Below are 17,873 nucleotides of genomic sequence, written 5' to 3' on the forward strand. Positions count from 1 at the left end.
AGCCTAAAAAGGTACAATACGTTTTCATTGTTGTAGAGTAACAAGAAACAAATAGAGAAAAATCATTCCTGCTTGCAAACTTCATTTTGTTAAATTCCTTCATATACAAGGGTGCAGCTTAACCTTTTTATGCAAGCAGATAATGGAAGATATTAAACAATACCGCTTCACTTTAAGGAATTCGATAGGACTACTCCAGTCTAGAAATCAGGAGAACACTATATACATGCAATAAACAAATACAAATAAGCAAAAGCTTCTGAACCTCCAAGAGAAGACCATGTGTATCGAGAAAACGGCAAGGTTTCCAGTCTGAGACATACATTCACAGAAAATACATTTGCCACAGCTGGTTACTCATTGCTAGGCAAAAAACTACATTGTACGGTATCTAGCCTTTAAAATTCTGTCTACGGTCTACAGAGCAAATGAGATTATGTGGGAGTAGCATACATGTGGGGACACACCATCAAGACCAGCTATGTTTGTTACTGAAAAATATGTAAATGATTACCTATATTAAGCACATAAAGTTCAATAGTTTACAACTGATTCTGACACAGAAGTTCTAATCAGCCCCTTTCAGTTTCTGCACCTTTAGAACTGGCGTATCACTTTCATATTTTGAATGGAGTCCTTGAGAAGCTAAAACGGATTCTGTAAGTATGCAGGGTGCTTTTGTTTTGTTTTGTAAGTGTTTTATTTTTACTTTAGAAATAAACTGTAAGCCAGTGGGCAGATGCCCCAGCCAAGGAGTTAAAATGAAGCTCAAAATTTAGTTGAGTTTAAATTCCTCTCATCTGGGCCAGCTTTATTTATCAAGAGGATTCCAAAAAGGAGTCCAAGTAACACTGCACACTTGCTAGAAGCAAACAGAGGTCATTCCACCTAGATTTCAGCAAGCTAGGATTGGAGAGGACATAGTCTCTCTCCTGGATAACTTTTCCTACACCAAGTTCCCTTTTTCTTTTACAGTCCCATCCCAGATCATTCATGTGATAGACAGGGAATTTGGCTTTTACGTGCCCTTACATGCTGGAACTTAAGAAGTGCCCTCATACTTCCTTACATAGAAATTTTGCACATGCAGTTCTTCAAAATGTCTCTTGTGAATGGAGAATAATGGAGTCAGCTACAAATCGTGAACCAGCTGATTGCCCCGAATGCTGGGACCCAACCTTATAGCTAAGGCCCTCCAGTGACATATGGCTCCCACATTACTTAAATGAGAATATACATAAAATCAGAGACAGCCTTGCAGAAAGCATGAAAGCATCCTAAAATGTACTTGACACAGCTGCTAGGTAATTAGCTAGAGTTATAGCACTGTGAGATAGTCATAGAGCTCTTCTACTCTTGAACCACTACAGAAGGTGTGTAGTGCTTCAGCATAGACACTACATACATACCCATCAGAGCAGGCAATCCACCTCCCCGAAAGGCGGGACGTTAGGTTGAGAGAAGAATTCTTCCATTGAAGGTTTAGGTTGGGTTAATTTTGTAGTTTAGACAGGCCTTAGCTTCATACTTTGGATCTGTCTGCTGTAGCTCAATCCAAACTCATTTAATTTGGGGGGTGCAAGTTCCCTGTGAATGAGGAGGGGGGCAGAGGGATAGGAGAGGCACTAAGACTAATTGGGGAGGGAGCCAGATTCAGGCTGAGAAGGAGGGTGCTAGGGTTCCTACCTACTCCTGGGCCCATCCCAGGCCTTTTGGGTGCTGCTCATTGTTCCCTGGCCTGATCATGGGCCCTGTGGCTACTAATCCAGCTTATTTGAGTCCTGGTCTCGCCTCCACCCCCAGCATTCATGAGTTTATGCCGGGGTGAAGTCTCCACAATAGGTGCTAGCCCCACTGCCTGTCACCTGAGTTCTACCACCCCTGATTTAATCTGTCATTTGAAGTCTCATTCAGTACTGTTGTAGCTGTGTCGGTCCCAGGATATTAAAGAGACAAGGTGGGTGACCAATAGAAGTTGGTCCAATAAAAGTTATTACCTCACCCATCTTGTCTCTCATTTGAAGTCTCAGACCTTTTCTGTTCTAAAACAGAGAGGATCCTTTAAAAAAAATTGAAAATAACAAAGTCAATAGCTAGAGCTTTCAGAATAACCATGTTCCTACCAAAAGAACTCTCTCTTTTGGTTTCAAAGGGGCCAGTACCAGCGTATTTTATTGTTAAGATGTTTCTAGCAGCAACCCCCACTGAATTAGCTGAGGTAGACTTGTAAACCTTGACAGAGGAGACAAAAGTCTTCATTCTCCAATTCAGCAACAAGCAGCATCTGCTTTTAAGCAGCAGATCTGTAGCTGTGTAGGATAAAGCTGTAATAAAACTTAAGACAAACTTCATTTTCTAACCTGTCATTTTGGAGACCATTTTTCCCATTTTGTCTCGGCATTGTAGGTTCTCTCTTTAGAATGATGAGTCCTGGAGATCACTTAATGAGGTATTTCCCTCAGTTAGTGGCCACACCAAAACCCAGTACAAAAGAAAATATCAAGTCTCTTGCAACTGAGAACCAGAGAAAAGGTACCAGTCATATTGGAGCAGAGGTTTCCTTATCCCAAAAGCAATGCTGGCAGTGCCCCTGTGTGGACCTCCATCAATCATAGAAAAATAAAATGTAACCAAACTCCCTAGAGAATGTACAGGTAATCCACATTCTAAATCTTTGGAACTGGCTCTGAGCAGTTAACTGTCAAAATGTATTTTACACATCTCCATGAGGCAGATGCACAGGATGTACCTCAGATGTGTGTTGGTGACAAACACAGTTAATACAAGGTTCAGGTTTGTGGTTTGCAGCTTGTCTTCATCTTGGGCCCTCGAGGTATATCTTTCTCTAACAGGCTCATCACAGCCCAATTATACAACAGAATAGTTTGTACAAGGTACCCCTTAGGCCCATGCTCCAGCTGAACCATAATTTGGCTCAAAGACAACAAAAAGACTATTTGACACAGTTGAACTGATTATATCCGTTTTTTGTTTGTTTGTTGGGGGAAGGCGCATATTAAACAGACTTTACCAAAAATCAGGGCAAATAATGCAATAACCTTTCTTTCTTTGGTGTGTATGTGTGGGGGGGGGAGGGGAAGATTTTTACTGAATAGTTTAAATTATTGTTTGTTGAATTATAATATTCAGAATTTTGTGAAAGTTGAAAATTGTATGTATACATTGACAATTTCTTAAAGGAAAAAATTAAAGTATATTTCTTATTCAGTTATGTGGATCTATGTTATCAATTCTGTCTTCAGTGCATGTTCCATCATGTTGCTGCTTCTTTCAGAGTCTAGACTATTTTTTTAAACCAAAACATTTACATAAATAGCAGGCGCTCAGGCAGGTTCTTTGTTCTGGTTGTGGTGAATGCTCAATAGCCTTTTATTTACAAGCTGGCTGTGAACCAACACTGAAAATTTGAGCAACCAGCCTTCTGTTTGTTTAGTTGCACAACATGAGCCAACAAGTCAGGTACAATTATGGAGAAACTGTTAAAAACAATAAAAGAAGAAGAAGCGGGTTCAAATTCCAATTTTGAAATTTGCATTCAAAACTTGCTTTCCCCCGGCTATGTTTAATCATAAACCAGTTGCCTGATATAAAAGAAATGCTTCTGTTCAACTCACATGAAGGCAATATTTATTGCACACTTTTCTAAAGTGGCCTTCATATTAGAATCGGAGTGTCCAATGAGCTGTACATTAATTAGACATATTTAAGATTCCCACCATATCACAAGAACGGGTTAAAGTTTCATAGCACAATGCCTGGTGACCAACATAACGCAGATTTAGAGCAGACCTACATGAAGGACAAATGGTTAATCACCCTTTGAAAAATGCAGACACCACAAACTCCTTAAGTTCATGTACAGAAAACATTTCTTCACAATTAGAGCATAGATTACTCTGAGCTGCGATCTTCAGGTAGAGACACTAACCACAAATGAACTTGTAATAGGAGAGGGTTATTATCTGGATTTTAACAAGTTGTACAACTAAAGATTACATAAAGATTTTAGTAGGTTGCTTAAGACAAACATTTTAACATACCTCAACTGCATTTCATTTACACACTTCTCAGAGTGAGAAGCAATGTTTAGTTAAACATATCTAGCCAGAAGAGGGCAGTTTCTGCCAGCCAGTTTGACCCAAATGCATTTTTTTTCTGAAAGATTAAAATGACAGCCAGCAAAGAAAGATTTGTTAGGACCTTAAGCTATGTAAATTTCAATGAAAAGGTGTACATCCAACAATGGCAATAGATATTCCCAGGTAATTAGCGCAGGAAAAAAATGGACAAAATGATTGTGCAATACATTTGAATGTCAAAGAATCCTAAGTAAATAATGCACATACCTGAGAACTGCATAATGTGTTATGCAAAAAGAAAAATCTATCATTTTCCAAAAGCTTACACAGAATAACATTAACTTAATTAAGACTTAAAAGCAAGAACTGGTAATTGGTTTATTTCTTCAGTAATCAGAATGATTGGGGAGCTTTTTTAACTTTTAAGATAAACACTGTATGAGGTCATATAGCAAATTAATGCAGTGAACAATAATAAAGCAAATGAGATTTTTAAATGTACTACAGCTCAAGCTTCATTCTCAATACATAGCTTAGTCTCTCTGGGTCTCCTCCAAAGCCCACGGAAGCATCTCATTTTAATTCTCTGGGTTACGAATCAAATCTTTGGTCTCTTGGGAGTTTTAACTACAAAGTGAGATTAATATCCGTTATCATTTTCTTGCTTGATTTATACATTTTAAGGTCAGAAGGATCCATATTTATCATCCAATCTGAGCTCCCTATATAACATAGCCAATAGATTTTGATGCAATAATTCCTGAATAGTATTGTAACTTCTGACTGAACTGTATAGCTAAGGCCCTTCATTTTCAGTTTTTACAGATTTTTTACCAAAAATGTCCTCGGTTTTACAAAAAGCTATTTGTTTGTTTGTTTGTTTGAACCAGTTTTCAGTCAAATTTTGGATGCAGCTCAGTAACTTGGACAGTTCTTCGGGAAACTCTCTGCGCCCGGCTCCTTGCTCTAGAAGGAGAGATGGCAGCTTGGCAACCGGGACAGACCCCACAGGATCCAAGGGAGAACCCCCCAGGTCCAACTCTCCCGCTCTGAAAGAAGAGTTGGTGGCTTGATAACTGGAGCAGGTGCATAAGTGGAAGATATGGAGGAGGCAGTATGAGGAGATGGCACCCTTGCCTCATCCACCTCTTCTAGTTCCAGAATCCTGATAGTTACCCAGAAAACCGTGGAGTCCATTTTTTGCAATTTTTTTTTTTATTTTAGTAACAAACACTAAATTTACACAAAATAAAAACCAAAAATGAAGGGCCTGAACTATAGCATATATCTTAGAAACACATCCAATCTTGATTTAAATACTTCAAAAGAAAGAGAATCCTCCACATAGAATTATCCCAATGACTAATTACCCCACTGTTAAAAAATCTGTATTTTATTTCAAGTTTGAATATGTCTAGCATCAGCTTTCAGCCATACGATCCGGTTAAGCTAGATTTAAAAGGCCTCTACTACCATGCAAAAGCTTATATAGATCCTGACCGAGTGACCTCTTAACCTTCTCTTGGAAAAACTAAGTAGATTTTGAGTTTTTCTAGTCTTTCACTCTATGACAAGTTCCCCAGACTTCATATAATTTTTTAGCTCTTTTCTGAACCCTTTCCAATTTGTCAACATAATTTTTACAGTGTGGATACCAGAACTGGAAAGTATTCCAGGAATGGTTTCGCTAATGCTGTATTACTACTTGTGTTTGATATTCTCCCACTTCTAAAATAAAATATATGGAGATATACCTATCTCATAGAACTGGAAGGGACCCTGAAAGGTCATCAAGTCCAGCCCCCTACCTTCACTAGCAGGACCAAGGATCATATTTACCTTCAAGGATCATATTAGCTCTTAGCCATTGAATTGCATTTTGAGCTCATTGTTCAAATGTTATCCACCATGACCCTTAAGTTCCTTTCTGAGTCACTGCCTTCCAGAATACAGACCTTATTCCAGTAATTGTGACCTACATTCCTTCTTCTTAAATGTTTGACCTTGCATTTGGTTATATTAAAATTGCATTGTTCAAGTTAGCCAAGTTTACTAAGCAGTCAAGATTGCCCTATAGAATTAAGCTGACATTATTTATCACTCCACCATTCTTTGATGTCAATCTTTAAACTGTGCCATTAATTTTTTTTTTTTTATTTTCTTCCAGATCATTGATAAAAATATTGAATAGCATTGGGCCAAGAACAGATTTCTACAAGACGCCATTTGAAAAACACCCATTGGATGATGGTTCCCCAGTACTTTTTGAAATCTATGTGTTAGCCAATTTTTAATCCATTTAATATGTGCTACACTTTTTTAAAAGCACTATACAAAATCAGTTGGAATGTCATGTGGCAGTCAATCAAATGGCTTACAGAAATCTATTATGTCAACAGTGTTTCCCTTATCAAGCAAAATTGTAATCTGATAAAAAAAATGTTATTAAGTGTCTGTGACAAGAACAATTTTCCATTAAACCATGTTGATTGTCATTAATTACACTCCCATCCTTTAATTCAATTAATGTTATCTGATAACACCTTCCTTATTTCTGTTTATATATTTGAGATAAAAGTTGAGTTTAGGGGTTAGTGTGCTGATCACTTTCCATCCTGTTCAGATCAACACTACCACATAGTACGTGACACACTAGTAAATCATTTTTGGTACACAACAATGAATTATTAACCTAATTTTGAATATGACATTTAATTTCACAAAACATTTTGACAGAGTTCATGGAATTGCTTTTTAGACAAGCTGAGAAAATACATTATGCACCAAAACATACTAATACTTTTCACTAAACATTGTAGAGCTTTCTTCTTTTATTAATTTTGTAAATCTTACTCTACAAGCAACCTCCCTCAATTAACTGGTATTATCTATTTAATAAACAAAATAAGAATTCAGAATATTAATTAATTTAAGAGCCAAGAAAAATATATGTTTCCCCTGAAAATGGAGTTCAGTCTCTTGAACATATGTAGCAGTCTGGAATAATGTACATGGCATATATTTTAAAATATTAATTTACATATTCCTTGTGGAGGATTTTAACTTGGTTGGGCAGGGACGGTGTCCCTAGCCTCTATTTGCCAGAGGATGGGAATGAGCGACAGGGACTGGATCACTTGATGATTATCTGTTCTGTTCATTCCCTCTGGGGCACCGGGCATTTGCCACTGTCAGAAGACAGGATACTGGGCTAGATGGACCTTTGGTCTGACCCAGTATGGTCGTTCTTATGTTCTTAATGTTCTCCCTTTTGTACACTTGAAATTTCAACCACAATGTTACACTAGTTTACTGTAATTATAGTAGTTACTAGTAGTGACACCTATGGTTAAAAGGCTGTCTAACACTTTCCATTATAAACCTTGTTTTCAGTTACTTCTTACTTTGCCAAACTAACTGTTCAGGCTAAAATCTGTATGCTGGGTATCTGCATCACACTGATTTTTTGTTGGTTTTGTTGAAAATTTCAGCAAAAGCAGTTAGCCATTTCCAAAAAAACCAAAATTGGTGAAAATACGGTTTGCCTGTGCTAAAAATTTCTCACCATTCTTTAGTTGGGAAGCTCTAGGACCTACGTGTTTTGGAGAAGTCAATTGAAATTTAGCAGGAGAGTCACCCTAGTGTTAGGAAAATGCCTTTTGCTATCTCAGCGAAAATTTGCCAAATGACAATCTCTCAGGGTATGTCTACACTACAGCTGAGAGTGAGCCCCTGAGCCAGAGCAGACAGACTCCTGCTAAGGGGGCTCAACCTAGTGTGCTAAAAATAGCAGCATGTACATTGCAGCTTTGGCAAACACTTGAGCTAGCCAGCCAAGCTCAGACTCGGGGTCGGATGGGCTGAGTTGCTGTCTGAGCCACAACATCCATGCTTCTACTTTTACTGCACCACTGTGAGCCCTGCTAGAGTGGGTCTCTCCGCTCAGGCTGAGAGACGTGGTCCCAGCTGCAGTGCAAACATACCCTCCATTTCCACGTGCTCAGTGGAGGCTTGTTAGCGTTTGGCAGCTAACCATTTTAAAGATTTTCTCTGCACTGCGCACACTCCCCCCTCACATAGCAACTGTGTGCTGACCAGACTGCTCATACATCATCCCAGGACTGCAGCGGCTGATCAGAAAGTTGCCTGCAATTCCTCCTCCTAGCTGCTGGGGTCCATTGTGGCTTCAGGCACCAGAACGGAGAGGACGGGGACTCTCTCTCCTGTGTTCTCCATGCTGCCCTGCTGGCACGGCCCAGGCAGCATGAATGAGAAGATAGTAGCCAGACCGGAATTCAGAGGCGCTTCATGGTGGGACAGAGACAGACTATAAGGGAGGAGTTATACTGACAAGAGGAGAGGCTGGAGAGTGATAGGAGTTGAGCATGATGGGAGGGTGAGACAGGAAAAGGGAGTGGGGGCAGTGGGGAGAACTAATTTGGACATGCTGGAGGTGAGGGGAGAAGACTGGGAGAGAAGCAGGCTGACAGTGGATGAAATAAGACTGGGACAGGCTGGGAGTGTCGGAAAGAAAAGCACTGTTGCATTTGACACTAATTGGGAATGTGGGAGCTGGTTATTGGTTTGAATTTTGTTCAAATTCTGCATGTTCTGGAATTGTATGCCCTAGAGTACTCCGAGCCCAAGATAGCCTGCAAGGGAGTTGGAACTCCTTAGCTTTCCTGCACTGTGAGAAACACCATCTCCTTTTCGAAATTACCCCACTAACTCACCCTCAACTTTCATGTCAAACAAACTACTTGTCAGCACCCAGAAAGTGCTGCACAGCTCAACTCCTGCCTACATCTCCGTTCTCATCGCTTATTATTCCCACCACCCTTTGCTTTCCATGCCACTAGCCAGTCATGGATAAATCCTTCAGTGGATTACTACTTGCTGCCAGTGCTTTAAAACATGAATTCAGGCAAGGTTTATGGACGAGATGGACGGTTGAAGCTGTATTCAAGTTCTAGACATACAGCCACTTAGGGGAAGAAATGCAGAGAACATGACAGACAGGCTTCCAAGTTAACATCCATTGAGCTGAATAGGCACCGTTCATACTTCTCTATTATTACAGTCATGCACTGTGAGGGTACGGAAAGCAGGACTGTGTTGGTTCATATTCATAACAGCTAAAACAAAAGTCCAAGTAATTGTTGTCCTGTGATACTTCCACCTCCCTAATCTTCTGGATCACTAAATGTATTGTTTTATATTTTAATGTAGATTATAAACTTCTTGGGTGTGGGTGTGGATCTCCTGCTCGTACTAAACTGTACAAAGCACGTTGTTAACATTCAAATATATAATAAATTATTTATTAATATAAATAAAATAAGAAATGAAAAAGCAGATCATTAGCTCCACTATCCAGCTGTGATGATGGTGCCACCAATTTCCTGCTCTCTCACAGGCACAGTGCACTAGCCCTTTAGATGGCCACTGACATGTTTGGGGATTCAGAAGAATATACAGAGGAAAGACAGTTTGCCAAGCTGTGTATGTGTATGCGTGCCAGGATGGGGGAGAAACTTGGGCTCTCATGGGTGTCCAAAGTATGCATGCCTACTTGCATACCTGTGCCAATATACATTTAAAATTGATGGTGAAAATAATGCACTGTGCAAGTCTGATAAACCACGTCTATAACTATTTCCAAAGCGCTTCCCACCTGCCCCAACTCAGTAAATCGTACATTCCTCGTGGTGTACTAGATATGTGCCAGATTTAGAGTTTAAATGCAATGAGCTCTAGGGTTATCCAAGAGCAAATAGAATCTGAACTATGGTAATGGCTGAAAAACCACTATTTCCCATGCTTTGATCATTTAGAAATTGCTAAATACATTTTTTTTAAAGTATCCCTAAACATTTTACTTTAGATTCTTCTCTGGGTTTTAATCGATCTCTTGTTGGGCTTGATTATAAACCATTACAAATAAAAGCTTAGAATTGAAGTGCCACCCCAGACATAACTGTGGTACTGTTAGTATGATGCTACTGTTCACTTACATTAAAGCAATTTGGAATTACATCAAATCATTTGTATATTATATAGATTTCTTAATTTTACTAACTGACACTACAGAAAAACTTTCACTCTGAATAATCGATATCTCTGCATTTACCATACATGATCTTTATGTTTCTCTGAGCTAATGTGGTGCTAAATGTCCCCAGTTCTTGAAGGTAGTACAATGTGTTATAATTGCAATACAAAATTGCCTTGCTTTGAACATAAAACAAAAAACCTACAGTATAGCTGTATACTAAAAAAAACTCCATCTAGCAGAATTAATTTTAAATTCTTCTTACAGAAGTTGCATTTTTTGAAAACATAAGAAGCACAAAATATCTTGTTTACATGATCAGTTCCTTTAAGTGCTTTAGTACTTACTGTACTTCTTAGGCAATATCATCTGTCAAGATTTCTAGAAGTGCCAGAATAAAGTTATTGCCATGTTAAAAATTATCATACAAACCAAAAACAACTGAGGACTACACTTTAACAACATGTTTAACGCCATGCTGCCCAGGAGCTAAAAATCTATGTAAACTGTACTACTATACTCCTGCCAGAAGGAACACAATGGCACAAGTAAGAAAGGGGGAAAGTAGTTTGAATTAAATCCTTACTACTATAGTATGTAAACAATTAACATATATAAACCTTTGGGGGTTTGGGGAGTGAAGTGTGTAGAAGGGGGTTTGTATATTGACTAGTACAATAGGGCCTTAATCCCTGTTTGAAGACCCTCGGTGCTACCATAACAAAAACGGCAGTAATAGTCACAGTCCTATAATTTTCCCTTTGTGACTGAAAGTAAATGCTCTGTAATAATTTAATCTGCTCATATTTATAATAGATGTTTTTGCCAACCATTGTCCTTTGTGCAAATTGTATTACTAAGAGGAACTAGTGGCCCACCATTTGGGTGACATGACTGGTACACAAAGGCAAACTAATTCTTCTAGTTTTTTCTAGAGTCTAGACTATTCATAATCAATAAAGCAATTAATCTGGCTTCCTTACATTACAGAATCCTCTTATGAATGTGCCATAGTTGGGGTTGGTCCTGCTTTGAGCAGGGGGTTGGACTAGATGACCTCCTGAGGTCTCTTCCAACCCGAATCTTCTATGATTCTATGAAAAAAACCCTGCATTTGGAGGGTCTAATCACCTTTCCATCACAGTTACAGGTTTTGAAGTTAGGTCTACCAGTGTCATCAACAACAGTGAAGGACGTGGAGAGAGCATATGGTGCAGCAGGGGACGACAAAGGCAATACGGAGTTTAAATGTGGATAACTTTTCAAACTACTAAACACCATTTATATTAAAATATTATCCAGAACTATCCATAATCTTTATGAACCAAAATCAACCCCCACCTATTCGGGTGCAGTTTCCACAGAGGCCAGTGGAAGCTGTACACAAATATCTGAGCACAGAATTCAGCCCTTACTAACCTCAATGATTTTAGATAGCTTTTTGTTAAAACTCAGCCTATGGTCACTATGTACTAAGGTGCATATTGTTCCTTGAGGAACTATGTCCAGTTACATTTATAAAAGCAGCAAAGGGTTATGCATCCGAAGAAGTGGGTATTCACCCACGAAAACTCATGCTCCTATACGTCTGTTAGTCTATAAGGTGCCACAGGACTCTTTGCCGCTTTTACAGATCCAGACTAACATGGCTACCCCTTTGATACTTGAGTTACATTTATGTGTTATGTAGTATTCATAAATACAAAATTTTATAATGAAGGTAAATTGTAATAAACCTTCATAAAACAAAGAAGGCCACAAATACAGTAATTACTTTTTATTGTTAGTTGTAGAATGAGTGAAACAGAGGAAAGACAAACATGACAACTGTAATCATTAGATAAATCTATTCAGTATTTTTCTGTAAGAAATAGAAATTGTGCTAAATTCTTCTCAATTAAATTTCTTCCTAAAAAGCCCACTTAAAAACAGCAGTAATAACAAAGTCAAATGGCATGTGGCATAGCATATCTATTGTCCTTTCAATATGATGGCAAGCAATGGGAATATGGGTGCTTTAGCAAGTTCTCATGTTCTTAGATCTCTGACAGCTATGTAAATTCTAATTAGTCTGCTAGTCCAGGGTTTCCTCATGTAAAAGTAATTCTATCATTTCTTATGAATGCTCATGATGGGTTAATTGATTTTTTTAATCAGCTTAATAGGTTTTCCATAGTTTCTCATTTGGAACTTTAATTAGCTTGTCTAAAATTCAGTTTTAATGTAACATTTTTGGCCCAATGGGTCACTTTTTCTTGGACATTTTTCTTTCTTTTTAAACCCATTTTTCAATTCAACTTTTTTTAATATATATTCTTCAAGACTTAAATGACATTAGTTGGGTGCTCAGTGCTTTTGCAATTCAGGTCACTTATTTATATGCCTAAATATGAACTTAAGAATCTAAATTTAGGCACCCATATTTGAAAATTAGGCCTAAACCTTTAGGTCCCAAAGAGCTGGATATTACTGTTTCTACTTTTGCAAAATGTCCCTGAAATCTTTTGCATCACGAGCATTAAGAATATAAGCTAAAATATGCAAATTTTGGTGACTAATTAAAAATGGTTTGAATTTAGAGGCACCGAGTACCTGTAGCACCCACTGACTTCAATGGAAGCGATAGATGCTCAGCACCTTTTAAGAGTCAGGTCAATATTTAGGTATTTAAATACAGATTTAGGCACCTATATTTAGAAAAATTGGCAAATATTTCTTAGTTGAAGATATAAAGAAGAAGAACAAAGAAGTTTAAATATATTTTTGCATTGCTTTTGCATCCAAAATTTTTGTAACCTAGTCAACAATTTTCATTTCTGAATAATCTCCCCCTGGTTCTATAACTACTGGAAGTCACCAGATGCCACTATTAACAATTGCATTGTAAATTCTGTGTAACTGAATGTATAATATGTTGTTTAAGAAAGAAATGCTTATTGCCAGCTGTGATGAGTTTTGTTTTAGTTATTTGGGTATTACCAGTAAAGCCTATTTTGCCTGAATGTCTTCCTATTAGTACACAAAACCACTTGTGTGTGAGTTAGGTATATTACATATAGATCATAACATAAAACCACAAAAGCAAGGGGAAAAAGTGTTAAGGCTGAAAGACATGGACATGTTCAGTATCTGCTCCAAGTGGGAATGTTCCAATGGAGGGTGAAATGCAGACTCCATGACTAAGTATTTCAGCCTGGCAGCCCTGTCCGTTTTGAAACAAGGTTTGAACCCCTCTACAAATGTGATATTTGTCATCTACATGTGCTCTCCCAAATATTTAAGGCAGCTGGGGTAAAGGTTGCGCACTGACATAGGTTTGCCACATGAGCAGCAGGCCTTGAAGCAAGGAGAACACAACATTTGCCTTTCAGCACTGGATCAGTACCCGAACGGGCCCCAGAGATTGCATGTCTCTAAGAACTAAACTAAACTAAACTTACTCTAATTTCTAGCTATGTACAAAATACATTACTCTATACTAAACTAACATGACAGGTACTATATATACAAGAAGAGAGGGAAGACTTGCAAATGCAAAGATAACAGCTCCAACAACTGTCACCGGTGGCAGGAAGGAACTGAGGGGAGTCGGGAGCTGATTGGGCCTTTATACTGGTGTACAGTGGCATGAGGTACCAGAGGGCACTTGTGCTGCCGCAACGGGTACTGCTGAGGGAAAAATCCTCTGACAACCATGCACGAGGCACGCACACACCTACAGTGGAATAGACAAAGGAAATCACATTGAGAAGAACTTGAATATTTTAGCTTACACTCTTTTTGAAAAGGCCCTATATAATTTTCAATGTGTCTCCTACAATTCCATTTTAGTGGGAGCAAAGGGCTCCCACATTGACCATGAGATGTCACAGCAACAGAATTCCACAGGAAGACTTCCATATATAGAAAGGAGATGGAACATCACTGTCAAACAAATTCAAAAGCAATCATTTTTGTGTAATATGTTTCTGTTAAAAATAAATGTATTGTGCTCAGAACATTGCATACTAGCAGGGCCAGTCATAAGCAAAGCAGAAAAGACCAACAAAAATTATTTGAAAGCTGAAGAAATATTCCTACAGCAAGAGACTTAAGAAGCTCAATGTATCTGGTTTATCAAAAAGAAGATTGAGCAGTGGCTTTATTACAGTATACAAGTACCTTTACAGGGAGAAAATACCAGGATTAACAGGATCTTTTATCTACCTGAGAAAGGCATAATGAGAACCAATGGCTGACAAATTCAAATGATAAAGAAGGCACTTTAAAAAAGAACAGTGAGAATGATTAACCACTGGAACAAATTACCAAGGGAAGCAGTGAATTTCCCACGTCTTGAAGTCTTCAGATCAAGAGTGGATTCCTTTCTGGAAGATATGCTTTAGTCAAACACAAGTTATTGGACTCGAAACAGGGTGGCTGTTTGAAATCCTGTGTTATACAGGAGGTCAGACTAGGAAATCTAAAGTTCCCTTATGGCCTCAAAAATGTATGAAATCAAGAAGTTGCTTAGGGACCATCACAAACTCTGAAATGTACAAACTGGTTCAATTTCCCCCTCCTGAAGCTAGACTGTGCATTCACAGAATCATAGAATATCAGGGTTGCAAGGACCTCAGGAGGTCATCTAGTCCAACCCCCTGCCCAAAGCAAGACCAAGCCCAAACTAAATCATCCCAGCCAGGGCTTTGTCAAGCCTGACCTTAAAAACCAATAAGGAAGGAGATTCCACCACCTCCCTAGGTAACCCATTCCAGTGCTTCACCACCCTCCTAGTGACCAAGTTTTTCCTAATATCCAACCTAAACTTCCCCCACTGCAACTTGAGACCATTACTCCTTGTTCTGTCATCTGCTACCACTGAGAACAGTCTAGATCCATCCTCTTTGGAACCCTCTTTCAAGTAGTTGAAAACAGCTATCAAATCTCCCCTCATTCTTCTCTTCTGCAGACTATACAATCCCAGTTCCCTCAGCCTCTCCTCATAAGTCATGTGCTCCAGCCCCCTAATCATTTTTGTTGCCCTCTGCTGGACTCTTTCCAATTTTTCCACATCCTTCTTGTAGTGTGGGCCCCAAAACTGGACACAGTACTCCAGATGAGGCCTCACCAATGTTGAATAGAGGGGAATGATCACATCCCTTGATCTGCTGGCCTCCCACTCTCATCTTGCTGCCAAACTATGAAAAAAATAAACATGTTGCTGCACTCATCCAAATGGCGGTGGACTTCAGGGCACATGTTGGTTTCTATTGTTGGATAAAATGATGTCACAAAGTCAGGTATAATTATTTACATTATGTACATGGGTCTTGCTGATCTTAAACCCAGCAACACCAAATGTCACCAAGGCAAATCCAGAAACCTGAGTTTAAATCACTAGTCCCAACCTAACAGGAGCTTTACTGCTTTCATCTGAAGTCTTCAACCATCCTCTCAGAGACCCTGGAACTTTCCCCTCCTGGCAGACTTTTCACCCTTTAGTAAAGGCTGCCCTCTCCTGACCTATTACTGCCTAACAGAGTCATCCTGCTATAACTTTCCCTGACTTCCCCTTCTATCAGCAGGACCAGAGCGAAAGACATCTCATAACCTAATTCCTCACCCCAACTCAGCATGTTAGGATCTTGCAGATTTTAAAAGAGCTCTCCACCTTAGCAGCAGATGCATCTGTCTAGGTTTGTCAGGAGAGTTCATTAACATGTTAAATGAAAGCCACACCCATGTGACATTCCCCTGGTGTTCTTTGGATCTGCTAGGTCACCCCAATCCTCAACTCTGGGAGCCAGCCTTACCCTCTCTGTTATGAAAACCCCCACTCCCGGGTTGTTCCCGCACAGCCTCAAGCATGTAAGCTACTCCCAGCTTTGTGAGTGAGCACTTTTGGCCAGCTGCTGCTTGGATTGTGCAACCAAATGATGCTAGCCAATATCTCCGGTCCCAGACACAACCCTAGGAACCTCCATCTTTCAGTGTCCAGTTATGACTACTGGACGCTGCAAGCTTATATGAATTCATCAATTTAACAAAGACATTGATATGTACCAGGCTTGTTATCCCAAGGGAAGTCTCTGACACGCTTCAAACCAAAAGCACTGCTTCAGGTAGAATAAAGAAACAAATTTATTAACTACAGAAGATAGTTTTTAAGTGATTATAAGTCAAAGCACAACAAGTAAGATTTGGTCAAATGAAATAAAAGCTAAACACATTCTAAGCTGATCTTAACACTTTCGGTGCCCTTACAAACTTAGATGCTTCTCACCACAGACTGGCTGGTTGCCCTTCAGCCAGGCTCTCCCCTTTGATCAGCACTTCAGTCGCTTGGTGGTGGTGTCTGTAGATGGAGGTGGAAGAGAGAGAGCCTGGCAAATGTCTCTCCCTTTTATCATGTTCTTTCTTTCCTCTTGGCTTTGCCGCCCCCCCGCCACTTCAGAGTCAGGTGAGCATTACCTCATCCTAGTCCCAAACTGACCAAAGGAAGTGGGGTGATTCACTCAAGAGTCCAACAAATCCTTTGTTGCTGCCTAGGCCAGTGTCCTTTGTTCCTGTGAGGCTGGGCTGGGTTTGTCCCATACATGCCCTGATGAGGTGTGAACTGCCCCTCTGCTCCTGGAGAGTTTTTCCTGGGCTTGTTTTAAGCCATGAAGACACATTTTCTGCCTCATAACTACATACATGAAATTACAACCTATAACATTATTATAACAACAATGCTCAGTGCATCATGAGCCTTCTGAAGACACCTGATATGACAAACTTTGCATTGGATACCACACAATCATATTATAAGGATGAAAATGGCGGGAACATGGGGTTGCAGGGTGTTCCCCCGAGGTACAGAGTGTCACAACCCATTTGATCACTTCAGCAGTCTCAAAAGTCATGTAGCCAAGGTTTACCTTATACTGGCTTGTCAAATGTAATTTGAAGAAAAATATAAAATACCTTTTTTTCCAACATATAAAAGGCAAAACAAACATATGAATGGTGGCAGCAATTTTGCTGGAAAGTGACATCATTCAACATGCGCAGTGTGGGAGCCACACATAAAAATATCATTTAAAAATAGAACTTTTGTTTAATATCAGTTTTACTCTTACTGTAGAAGCCAGCATTAAACTCAAAAGAAAGCCTACCCCTTGTCCTTCAGGCCCACCTCTGCCATAATGTCTGTAAGAAAACTGCTAATTAATAATGATGTGAGGGACAAAAGGGGATAGTTGGCATTTACTTTATATATAATTGTTAGAAGAATAATTGCTGATTGTCGTTATCTATTATAGCCATATATACATTGTATTTGTCTGATGTTATTCCTCTCCCACTACTCTTTTTATGATATTTGTCTTAGACTGCAAAGTCTCTAAAGCAAGAACTCCTGAATATGTGTTTACACACTGCCTAGCGCATGGAGACTGCCTGGAAGCCCTTAAGCACTACTGTAATATAAGTATTTAAGAATAACAATACATTGAGATACAGCATCACACTCAAGACAACAGCTAACTAGTGTACAAAACAATCAACTTACCTGTGTAACAAGTGGTTCCAAGAGCCTCTCTACTGTAAGAGTCCTGATTTCTAAGCTTTTGGGGTCCCATTTTAAAATGATAGGTGAAGTTGCAGAAGTCATGCTCCCTAGAAGAGACAAAATTACATAAACCTATGTAAATTATTCAGTCTGTATATTTTTTAGCTATTACATAAAGAGGAGTACT

General features: G+C 39.2%; 1 protein-coding gene across 5 annotated transcripts in view; it reads right to left on the reverse strand.

Annotated features, from left to right (window-relative positions):
• Nucleotides 1-17,873, reverse strand: part of CTNNA2 (catenin alpha 2) — a 766,120-nt gene that overhangs the window by 652,672 nt on the left and 95,575 nt on the right. For all 5 annotated transcript variants that reach the window (XM_065597259.1, XM_065597255.1, XM_065597256.1 and 2 more), the window contains one exon: nt 17,687-17,793. In XM_065597259.1, coding sequence (XP_065453331.1) covers nt 17,687-17,788 — 102 coding nt within the window. In that variant the 5' untranslated portion in view covers nt 17,789-17,793. The remainder of the gene's footprint in view (nt 1-17,686; nt 17,794-17,873) is intronic.

The sequence above is a fragment of the Chrysemys picta genome, chromosome 5, assembly GCF_011386835.1.
Source record: "Chrysemys picta bellii isolate R12L10 chromosome 5, ASM1138683v2, whole genome shotgun sequence".
Taxonomy (NCBI): Eukaryota; Metazoa; Chordata; order Testudines; family Emydidae; genus Chrysemys; species Chrysemys picta.